This window comes from Pinus tabuliformis, chromosome 2_2, assembly GCF_031772625.1.
Source record: "Pinus tabuliformis cultivar Carrire ecotype Pingquan chromosome 2_2, CPIR1, whole genome shotgun sequence".
NCBI lineage: Eukaryota > Viridiplantae > Streptophyta > Pinopsida > Pinales > Pinaceae > Pinus > Pinus tabuliformis.
Window position 1 is genome coordinate 994,038,517 of NC_142300.1, and position 12,657 is coordinate 994,051,173.

A 12,657-nucleotide genomic window follows, 5' to 3' on the forward strand; every position below is an offset into this window, starting at 1 on the left:
TTTCCTTGCAACAGCTATGGACATAACCTTCCAGAGAGTCCATTTTCAAATCTTAATGGATCCAATGCTATTAAAACAATATTATATACTACAGAGTAAACAATGGGGAACATGCCCACTATTTCCAAAGTTTTAACACAAGCATCATCAAAATCCGCTATCGATAAGGAACTTACTTGTTCTATATGCCTGGGTACTTAGAATATTCGTTTTTTTTACATTGTTATTTCAATGATTTATCTGTATTCTAACAACAGACAACAAAATCTGAAACTTCTACCCATAAATCTATGTGCAGATGCCGTTGTGGAGCCGAAGCAATTAGCATGTAGCCACTTATTTTGTTTCAAATGTGTGCCAAAGGTGAGATAAACCAAGCACTCATTTGCATTATTAAATCCATATATTTTTGAAAGAACATATATAACTGATTCAGGCTGCCATTTCTGTGAATTCTGTTGGTGCAGGTAATTAAATTGTCTGAGGAGTGCCCTATCTGTGTGCAACACAAGGGCAACCAGGGCTTTAAACTTTCTGCAATGAGAGATTTACAATTTGATTATGAGATTTACAATTTGATTATTACCCTTGGGAAAGAGAGCCAGTCCCACACCAAATGTGTCGTAGTTATACAAAATATACATCATGATACTCAGCTTGGTCCATTTCTCAGATGGCACCGGGTCTAAAATATAAAACAATTTGAAAATGGTGCAAATGCAATCCTTTGTACCTATATGAAGATACAGATAATGTACACAGTGGCCCGAGATACATCAAGGATTTTATCAGTATACTTGGTTGTGGCATCTGTCACCTTTAATACCCTTCCAAGGCCCTATTACCCATTACAGTATGGTGCCCATTCTCAAGCTGTCAAATGAATGAAATAGTAAAAACCTACTGGTTGAAATTGTTCCATGCTTGCAGGCTGACTATTTTGTCAGTCTACTCTTCATTCTTAGCACTTGTGCTGATGCATAACAGATTTCACTCAGATAGGAATCCAAAGTTCACAAACAATTTCTCGTGGCTCTCAATTAAGAGTGGAGATACTCACAGGGAACAGTAATTTGGGAGCCTATAAACATGGCGCTGAAGCATTATACTCAATAAGCACTCTGTTTCGTCTGGGAAGCAATCGTACAGGAGAAGGCGCCCTGGAAATATTATGAACACTATCAATTTCATCAAAATTATAACTAAATGAAATTCACCAAAATTCTAACGTGAGGGAAAAGATAAGATTTGATAATTTTATTAATCTGAAACCAATGAACATAAAAGCAGGTAAATCGGACTTTAAAAGCACATCAGTATAAAAACAAGTAGGATGCCAAAGCAGATCCTATACTTAGGCTATCAAACCCAAAAAAACTAAATAAGTATGTAGAAGAAAGAGGCACAAAAATGTGGCATCAAAACAAATGTATTCTAGACACAGATGAACAGAACTTACCGCAACCAATAACAGCCGCAAGCTGAAGGGTAGGTGTTGGAGCATATAGGAAGGGGGAAATAAAATGGAAGATAGTTTGTAAACGAATAGTTGAATGGTGGATAAAGATCAAATCCATCAGACATGCCAGCACGTATTCACGCATGGAACAATCCTCATGATAGAGTGCCGTCTCAAATATAGGTAGAAGCCTGAAAAAAATGAGTCTGGAATTGAAGCAGCAGGAGCATGCCAATTTAAGTGGCAACAACCTGGTCTCTGAATCTTTAGATTGCAATCCATTTCCAAGATAAATTGCTAGTCTAGACTTCATCAAAGCTTCCTCCTCCTCCTTTGCCTCTTTCTCCAGCACATACTAAAAATCAACAAAATGAAATAACCATTAACTTCTGAACATAAACGTTAAACGCTAAACCCTAAACCCCCATTTTTAATAATAAATCCTAAACGTTAACACTCGGCTACCTTCGAATTATAAAATCTAAAACCTGCACTCTAGAACGGAGCCGTTTGTTGTTGACGTTCTCAAGTCTAAACCCTAGACTCCTAAGTCAGATATGCAGTTTAAAATACATCATTTATACTCTAAACACAATGTTAATGGATCCTTAAAACCGAAATCATGAACCCCAACCTATCGTTGCAGTTTAAATTCTAAGATATGAATCACCAACCTGGTAGATCTCTACTGAACTTTAAAATTCAATCCTGAACCTTAAATGAGGTAAATTAAATACCTATAAAAGACGATCTTGATCGAAAATGGAGCTGCAAATCTTCTCCTCCACAACATAAAGCATCTTCTCATTCGAGGATTTGCCAAACCCTAATTCGAACATTGCTTAGGGCATGAAAACTGAAATCTACAATGCATTTGGCGTAATCCACCAAACTCTGGGCCTCGACAACGGAATTGGCGTTAAGGGCTCGACGGAGCAGCTGAGAGCAAAGTTGTTTGCGGGTACTGAATGGCAAAACAAAACCCTCAGATTTGAGGGAATCCAAAATTCCGCTCAGGGCCCGCAGATGGCCCGCAGATCTTTGCACTCGGACAAAAAATTTAATAATAAAACAGTATGTCAAATTCAAAGATCCATTTCATCCCAACCTCATAACTTAAAAGCATCCATCTGGCAATCTGGCGTAAACTGGATCTATGGCAATCTGGCGTAAAATGGATCTGTGACAGTGCGGGCGAAGAAGCAATCACAATTATTCGTTTGCTTAAAATAATGGTACTGGAGAACAACTTCGGATCAGAAATATAATATATATATTTTAGTTTATTTGGAAACCGTGTACAGTCGCATGAACGGTGAGGAACAACGCAAGAAATCTCAGAATATGTCCCTTGCCCCATCCTACATCCGCTCTGTCTTCGGCAAGGGAATCCCTGATGTTAATAATAAACTATTCTTCTATTTTCTTATTTTCTGGAGGAGAGCAGCTTCTGCCTCAGCTCTGCAGTGTCGGTCTCACCGAAGTGATCCTCCAGAATCCAGTTCCCCGTGGCCGGATCCCTCATCCAGAACACCGTTCCCTTGTTATTTCCTCCACCTCTGCCTGCCTTGCTAACATCTGGAAATTCCCGCCTCGCCGCACCGCTCGATCTCATCGCTTCGGCCGCCGCTGCCGTGTATTGCCTGCAAAACACAAAGAACAAACAACATCTAAGGCTCATTTTTCTGTGGCGGTGTAGAATACAAAACCCTAGTGCTACTAGCCCTAATTTCACCCAACAAAATTTTAATGGAAAAATAATGCAATATAGACTTCATTTTGGTTACTCCCGGAAAGAATATGGAAAAGTGCATACCGAGCATGAGAAATTCTGATGTCAGAGAGCAGAGAAGATAATGTGCTCGCAGATAGAAACCGCCTCGCCATGATGAAAACGGGACACAAGACAATGAATCTCTGAAGAAAATGGAGAGACAAAACAGAAAGTGTAGGTAGTGGGAAATGCCAAGGAAATCGAAACTCAGGGAAGCCATCACTACTGTCTGCGAAGGGTTTCGAGCGGGTAATCTCTCCAGCATGAGATAAACAGGGAGTTCAACCAGCGCTGCAGGGAGTTCAATCAGCGCTGTTTAAAATTCCAACTGATCCAACGGCACAATCTCTTTTAATCGTCTAACACATCAGATCAATGGTCGAAAATAGGACACGGTGGCATATAAGGGAGTTCTTCCCAGAGGGAAACGCCTTACGGCGTAAAAATAAATAAGAGTAATAATAATTTTGAATAACCCTATTGTGCAAAAAATAAATAAGAGTAGTAATCCTTTTGAGTAATCCCTTTATTTAACATTCTGAAAACCCTATTGTGAAAAAAAAACCACGCTCGCTCACTCAATCAATCCATCCATTTGAAATGAACAAGGAAACATGGACACAAATTGAAGCTTATAAACCTTTATTTATTTGAAGTTCCACGTCACGGAATTTTAGATAATGAGACAATGGAACGGAAGACATTCGGCAAACGGCCCTGAGCATATGAGGTATTTACATTGGGAACAAGACATATGACGTGAAAGCAAACATTAAAAACCTCTCATATTTACATTGGGAACAAGACATATGACGTGAAAGCAAACATTAAAAACGATTACATATGACGTGATAGGCACTATACATATCACATAGATAGAAGGTGGTTTAATGGAAAGGTATTACATAAACGATTGGTTGATAATTTAGAGAGGCGTAATCAAAGCCTTGCGTTGGATTTCATTGAAGAATTAGTACAAATATTATGTTGTTATAGATATTAATTTAATGTAAAAGTTATAGTGGGCTCGCAGCGGCACTCCCGGGCCGCAACACCCTGCCCGACCGGTGGCGGGTCGATTCCCCCGCCCTGCTCGACCGGCGGCGGGTCGATTCCCCCGCCCTGCTCGACCGGCGGCGGGTCGATTTCGGGAATCGACTCGTAGCCGGTCGGACGGGGCCGGGCAGACCGGGGATGCCACTGCGGGCGTGCAGCGCCACCCCGAGGCCGCCCCGCCCCGCCCGACAGGCGGCGGGTCGCTCACAGTGTCCTGAGATCGATCTGGTGGAGGGTCCGAAAACAAAATTACCAGGGTTATGGGAGCTAACGAGTGAATCTGGAACTTTCCGCAATCAAAACCATGTGGCGGGAGAGGTGACGGTGGCAATCGTCTAGACGCTTCCCAACAATCTCCTGCCGAACATTTTTTCGAGCACACACGTGGCATCGAACACATCCGCAAACCCTACAAACTTGTGCTGCCGCTTAGTCTGAGTCTCTCTGTGCTCCTTCACGACACCTGCAAAACAACAAATACGAGTCACAGGCGCTCTCAAACATGCAATGAATATCAATGCTCTCCAACGCTACCACAATTTTATATGAATATCAATGCTCTGCAATTCTATATGAACGTCGTATTAACACGGAAAATTATATTATGTTGGCAGTTGTCTCCAATTCTTCCCATATTTATGCAGTGTTACACCATATTCATACCAACGTTCTATATTTTTTCATGTGTTACAAGTTCTATAGCTATCGATAAAATTGTATAGAATTACACAAAATAATAAAGTTGCATATTATATTCACACTCCATATTAAATGATATAACACACTACTCAAATAAAAAGTTGCATATTATATTCACACTCCATATTAAATGATATAACACACTGCTCAAATATTAAAGACGCATATTTTATTCACGCACTCCATATTCACGATCTACTTTTAATGTATAAGAATCAACCATAGTAAATGCCAATCGCCATATTAATGCCAACGCCATATCTATTATCGGACCTACCCATGTTATTCACAATGCATTTAATAAAAAATGCATAATTGTATTGGTAATATATTGCCATTGTAATAACATTGTCGCACTGTCATAACATTGCACTTGGTAATAACATTTCCGCACTTGTAATAGCATTGACAAACTGCATTGGTAATACATGCCGCAGACTAAACGGACTGTATTTTTGGCAGGAAAATAGAAATTTTTGTAAAATTTAGATAAAATTTAGTAGAGATTTTTATAAATTCAAGTTACAAATCATCAAACTTCAAAATGCTAACTCGTATTTTTAGAAACATCCTCATATTGATATTCAAGGCATTTGGTATGCCTGTATTGTTCTCTCTGTGTTCTGTATATATGCGCCTGTGACTCGTATTTGTTGTTTTGCAGGTGTCGTGAAGGAGCACAGAGAGACTCAGACTAAGCGGCCGCACAAGTTTGTAGGGTTTGCGGATGTGTTCGATGCCACGTGTGTGCTCGAAAAAATGTTCGGGCAGGAGATTGCTGGGAAGCGAGATTGCTGGGAAGCGTCTAGACGATTGCCACCGTCACCTCTCCCGCCACATGGTTTTGAATCTTGATTGCGGAAAGTTCCAGATTCACTCGTTAGCTCCCATAACCCTGGTAATTTTGTTTTCGGACTCTCGAGCAGATCAATCTCAGGATACTGTGAGCGAAATTGGCGCGATTGCCGAAAATTAGGCCATCGGCAGCCAAAAGTTAACACAGAAATCGCACATAAATCGCTTCTTGCGATCCTGCAGAATATTTGATCGTCAATGCGGTTTTGAAAATTAAGGGTTTTCGGAAGTCTTTTGCGGTATCTGTTTTCTCTGGCTTTACTACACTCTCAAGAGAATTTATTCATCTATTTATCTTAATCATCTTCACGAGCAGCGAGCTGTGATATTCCCAGTTTCGATCTAGCGTATTTCTTATCGTGTTCATGCTTCCAAGGCTGTAAGTGCGGGAGCGCAGCGGCACCCCGGGCCGCCCCGCCCCGCCCGACCGGCGGCCCACTGTAACTTTTACATTAAATTATTATCTATAACAACATAATATTTGTACTAATTCTTCAATGAAATCCAACGCAGGGCTTTGATTACGCCTCTCTAAATTATCAACCAATCGTTTATGTAATACCTTTCCATTAAACCACCTTCTATCTATGTGATATGTATAGTGCCTATCACGTCATATGTAATCGTTTTTAATGTTTGCTTTCACGTCATATGTCTTGTTCCCAATGTAAATATGAGAGGTTTTCAATGTTTGCTTTCACGTTATATGTCTTGTTCCCAATGCAAATACCTCGTATGCTCAGGGCCGTTTGCCGAATGTCTTCCGTTCCATTGTCTCATTATCTAAAATTCCGTGACGTGGAACTTCAAATAAATAAAGGCTTATAAGCTTCAATTTGTGTCCATGGTTCCTTGTTCATTTCAAATGGATGGATTCATTGAGTGAGCGTGGTTTTTTTCACAATAGGGTTTTCAGAATGTTAAATAAAGGGATTACTCAAAAGGATTACTACTCTTATTTATTTTTTTGCACAATAAGGTTATTCAAAATTATTATTACTCTTATTTATTTTTATATTTATTTCTTAAAATTGAGAATAAGTAACTTATTATTGTAACCTAGTTTAAGTAAAGGACCAAATTATGTACTACCTAATAGATTATATTCAATAGTCCACAAATGAGATATACTAATAACTTAGTCCATGTGTATCAAAGAATACCATAAAGTTTTAGTTAGGAGGCATTCACCATTCTAACCTTATCACAATGACCCAATTTTTCAATATAATATGATATAATTTTTAAATACTTCCAATAATTAAAATTGAAGATGAAAAAATAACATTGAGATGCTTAATAAAGTATTTGTGCTTCAATAGGTGCATATGTTTCTTTTTATATAAATATAACTCCCTCCAAATTACCATACAAAATTTCAACTAATGTGCCAAGTAATAATTAATTTTAGAAACACTTTGATTGGTTGTGAACAATGTGCACATATTGTCATCTCTTCATATTTTCATTATAATCTTAAGTACTCTATGTGGATCCATCTCAACAACAAATGTGGTTTCAAATGTATGTAATCATTGAATTTTTCTATTAGGTACATATAAGCAAATAATTTAACATTAAATATTAATTTTCAAGTATTTTCTTGTAGAAAATAATCCAAAATGGAATTCATTCAACAAATAAATAAGGAAGAAAAAGAAAGATATCAAAGTTAGTGAGTAATTCTTGATATTTGCTTATAACAACTAAAGATTTGATTTTTATATATTTTAAATTTGTTTACAACAACCATCTTTGAATGTCTTCAAATAGGTGCTAAGATACAATAATTGATTGACATTGGGTTAAATATGGGTTGTGAGTATATGTTGTAATGTCTAGAACTAATTGTGGAATTCGTAACTATCTTTGTTGTTTTACTTCTTTGGGTTTACAATTAATAGAACAAAACAATATTTTATATTAAATCTATGATTTATTATGGCTTATGAAACTTGCAGTAAAGAAAGTATGGAAATTCCCCAATAGGGGAGTTGTTGAAAGAAGGCATGAGATTTGATTTTGAAAGAATGCATATAGTTCAAGACTTAATAATTTCTATTGTAAATTGATTTTTAATTGTTTGTTTCTATTTATAAACAAAAAAATGAATTCTAATCTCAAACCAAGAAAAGGATAGTGGAATCGAATAAAGGTTTGTCTATCTGGTATGTGGTTTTGAGAAGTTTCTTTATGCAAATAAAATTTAGACTCTAGAAATTCGTCGATAACATGGAATTCTTTTAGTAGAATGTTTATTTTTTGAAAATGACACTGGCAGGGGGGGGGGGGAGGGGAGGGTAGGGTAGGGGGTGGCAGGGGGGGTAGGTGGGGGGGTAAGGGTAGGGGGGGGCGGGGGGGGGGGATGGGGGCGGTAAGGGTAGGGGGGGGGGGGGGGGGGGGGGGGGGGGGGGGGTAGGGTAAGGGTAGGGGGGTGGCAGGGGGTGGGGGGTGCGGTAAGGTAAGGGGTAGGGGTAAGGGTAGTGTGGAGGGGGGTAGGGCGCGAGTCCCATGGGGCCGGTGTTGAGGAAGGGGGGGAGGAGTTGAGATTGGAGGGGAATGGGAGTTAGGGGGTGGGCTTATGGGGAGGAGAGTTGTGGGGTAGGGAAGGAAGAGTTGGGGAAATGGTGCATGGGTGGGTGAGTTGGGGGTAGCAAGGGCTGGCGCATGGGTAGGGCAGAAGGGGGAAGAGGGCATGGGTGAATGGGAAAGATCGGTAATGGGTTGGGGGAAGGGGGCACGACGACGGCCTACCCACGGTTATTGGGTGATTGAGTTTGAGTAATTGTTTAAGACAGTTTATATAACTGATGTATGCATTGTATCTTCAAATAAAATTAATGTTTTCCATATTTTGTTAAATGAGAAGTTATGAAGCATTTTTATGTTGTTGGATTATGTCTTAAGTATGATAAATTTTATTGTTTAAATATCTACAATGCAATATCAAATTAGAGATATAATGTATGTTTTATTCAGTATACAAATAAAGACTTTTGAATTCATTCAGTGATATAATTTGTTCATAATGTCATGTTTTTTTAGTTTTATAGTTGAAAAAATTTCAATTTCTTTTGTATCTAGCATGTTGTGGTTGAAAACATGTTAAATTTATACTTAGGAAAGAAAAATGATATTCTACCAGAAACATTAATGTGTTTTTTCCTTAAAATTTAACTTTGTTTGAGACATAAAAAATTGGTTTTATGAGCATTTTTTAAAAAGTTTGAAAATTGACCCTAAAAAAAAAAATCATTATTCCAGTATCAACACCTTCGTTTTGAAGCTCTATTTTGCACGAAAATTTCGTAGTAAATTTCGTAGTCACTGTCATTTTTAAAACACGTTCAAAATTGACACCTAAAAAAAAAACATCGTTCCAGTATACACACTTTTCGTTTTTAGCACTGTTTTTGATGTTTTTTTGGGTTTTTTGGCCAGAGTTCCCGTTTTGAGTTTATAGTTCCCGTTTCAAATTTTACATTGTTTGTAATTTAAGTCAATACTTTCGTTAGTAAAAAAAATTACAGAGATTTAAAAAAGGTAGTGTAATTTAAGTTAAAAAAATTATTAATATTTAAAAAAGGTAGTGTAATTTAAGTTAATGGAACTTGATTAATAACGTAAGTGCTTTTGGATTTTATTGGTTATTTATTATATATTAAAAATTTTATAATATTTAAAAAATATATTGTAATGTATGTTAATGGAAGTTGATTGATAAATAAAATATTTTGAATTTATTGGTTATTTAAGAATGATAGTGTAATTTTTTAAAAGTTTGATAGGTTTATATTTTTAACATGTTTAATATATTATTTCATGGAGGAGTGGAATTGAATATATGACTTTATATCAAGGAATATCTTTACATAGTAATAAGGTAACTTCATATCAAAGAATGTTTTTATATAGCATTCAATCATTGTTTATCGGAAAGATAGTAGACAAAATAATATTATAATTTTAAATAAAACAATAAATGATATTTAAAAATAACATATTTTCTTTTTTAATTAATATTTAAAAAAGATTAGTTAATTCAAGTTAGTGAATTTTTTTTTAATACATAGGATTCTTACTTTTTAGTGGGAGGAATTTCAGTGATATAAAATGTATTAGGATTTTGTATTTTTTATTGGGATTTTTTATTTTTAATAGTAATTTTAAATATTAAGTTAATAATGTATATAAAACATAGCGTTTTTGGTTTTTTTAATTTTTTTAATAAATTTACAACATTATATTTAAAAAAAGAATTTCATTTAATTAATTAATATTGCGAGATAGGTCCAAGGGGCATAGAGATGTATTAATTCCAATACATTAAAATATGAAAGTATCACTAATTTTTTATTTTTTTTTAAATTAGTGAGAGGATTTACTTTAATAAATAAGATTCTTCGTTTTTGGTCTAATTTCATTAATATATAATGCATCCAGTCTTTGTACAGTTTAATGGTAGGTTTATATTTAATTTTTTTATTTAAATAGGTTTACAATATTAAAAATGAGAAATTCATTCAACTAATTAATATTTGGATAAAGGTTTTTATATAATCGTTATTGAGTGTCTTTCTTACTTAATTTTGGATAAAGGTTTTTATATAATCGTTATTGAGTGTCTTTCTTACTTAATTCTTGTTTAATATTTAATTGGAAGTTATAATGGTTGAAATGGACCTATGTCATGAGGCTCTTTATATAATGGTCATGAATACCAAACTAGTTTTTCAAATTAAAAAAATATATATAATTTTAAAAAACATTGTAATTTTTTTAATTAAATAATTAATTTCAAACTTTTTTTTGGAAATCTAGGCACTTATATTAATTCAGAAAAATGGTATATAGCAAAATGAGCTCCAATGGAAAAAATAATAGGGGTGAGATACAAACAAGACTTTCATTAAATCAATAAAAATCTTTAATAACCAAATTACAATCTACCCATTACATCCACACTAACTCTATTTATCTAAACACACTCGTTCATGGATTGATAAATCTCTGAACTCCCTTGATTTTAGTTTCAAAATATTTTCTTAAGAAAAATCTTCTCGAACATATATTCTTATAGTATTATGACACAATATCCATAGACTTCATGTTTGTTGTAATTTATGACCACATTAGTTGTCATCAAATGATTCTTATTTGATCTGGATATTCTCATTGATAAATCAACATGATTTCATGACATGAACTGCATGAAATCATGAAATTATGTGATTGTCATTAAATCTTGTCTCTAGTATATATTGATGCTTATTAATTATATATTTGTTGCATTGGTATTATGTTTGAATGAGACTTTGACTGAACACACACTTGATCTTTTTGGCACCTTAAGGGTGTTGAAGCACCACTTAAGCCTCTAGAATGTCCTCAAGTGTCAAGTTCTTCTTCCACCTTCCACTACATGAGATCTAAGGCCAGTTACAAGAACATGGAGTTCTTGTAATAGCTAGTTGTTATCAAAATAAAGCATCTTTTAATATTTATATAGGCTATCAATTCATTAAAAAATTGATAACATTAATCTTTTTTAACCTTAGATGTTGTGGAATGCCCTGTGTCATGCATATTTTATGGAGAATATGAAAAAATGGTAATTTCAACCAAAATGATGGAGATTTAAATGATTAAAAGAGTAAGATTACAGTCAAAATAGTGGTAAAATAAAGGTCCAATAATAATTCCAATAGAACCAATGCTCCTCTACATAACCAACAGGGTAGAACTCGAGGGTTTGAAATCTTCTCACCTAGTTACTAGTGGATCACCCTCCAACCTAAGTGTCTTCAAGTGACTTTTCCATGAGGTTAATGAATTCCCTTGTAGTTTCAATCTAGAAAATGAAATATTCTACTCTTATTCTATGAAGTGGATATTGAAATAAAACTCTAGCCATTTCAACTAATGATTCAACTTTATTGCATTAACCTCACCTTGGTATGGCTTGATATCCACCTTCACTTCTATTTTATATAAGGATAGTGAATGGGTGATGACACTAGAAATTGGATGCTCTTTTCAAGGTTCTTTTCATGACTCCTTTTCTAGGTCTTCATTTTCTCCTAGTTTTCTCTCTAATCTAATCTCTGAATTAGAGATTCCAAACTCCATAAATGGTCCAATATTGCATAGTAGATATACCATGAGGAGAGTCATATTGTGAAATATGTCAACATATTCTCTTCCAACCTTGCAGATATATCTTAGGTTGGATCTCAACAATTGTTGTGAATGGACTCATCTACCATGGCTAAGGTTCTACAACTCTTTTCCTAAGCCTATTCATGGATCTTGTAATTTTTCCACAAATAATCCAAATAAAACTAATTTATTAATAATACAAAATGCCATGGATGTTCCACTAGAACTATTTTTACAACAAATCTTACCATAGTTTGAAATCTTAGACTATGCAAAAAAAAAATCCTTAGATCCCAAATTAGTGAATTACTCGCTTTTCTTGCATTTATGAATTAATTGAAATAGAAAATTGAAATAATAGGCACATTTATAAACCATCCACATAAATGAACACACATTTATCCTAGGAAATGAAATATGGGAGAAAACCCAACTAGAAGGTGAGGCCTATACTTTTCGCTCTTTGATCTAGCTATAAAATCCACATATAGAGGAATTGGAACTCACTATGGAGTTACCTTTCAATACTATGGCCTAAATGATTACTACATATTCCTCCTCCTTTATAATGCCATCGAAATACTACCTTATATGTTTTTCTTAGCTATGGAACAGGTGCAATGCTAAATAATGGAACCCCTTCCCCTCCTAGCAG

At 35.3% G+C, this 12,657-nt stretch overlaps 1 protein-coding gene across 1 annotated transcript; it reads right to left on the reverse strand.

Moving 5' to 3' along the window:
• Positions 1-2,221: 2,221 nt before the first annotated feature.
• On the reverse strand, positions 2,222-3,419 carry LOC149196673 (uncharacterized). Its single transcript, XM_089403775.1, has 2 exons — positions 3,276-3,419; positions 2,222-3,102 (listed from the first exon to the last, which is right to left on the reverse strand). Exons 1-2 carry the CDS (start codon positions 3,344-3,346, stop codon positions 2,886-2,888), a joined length of 288 nt encoding a protein of 95 aa, XP_089259901.1. The 5' UTR covers positions 3,347-3,419; the 3' UTR covers positions 2,222-2,885.
• Between the last annotated feature and the right edge of the window lie 9,238 nt (positions 3,420-12,657).

Coding starts and splice junctions, on each gene's coding strand:
- LOC149196673 (XM_089403775.1), bottom strand. CDS start 3,346: ATGGCGAGGCGGTTTCTATCTGCGAGCACATTATCTTCTCTGCTCTCT. Junction 3,103..3,275: donor ATCAGAATTTCTCATGCTCG/GTATGCACTTTT, acceptor TGTGTTTTGCAG/GCAATACACGGCAGCGGCGG.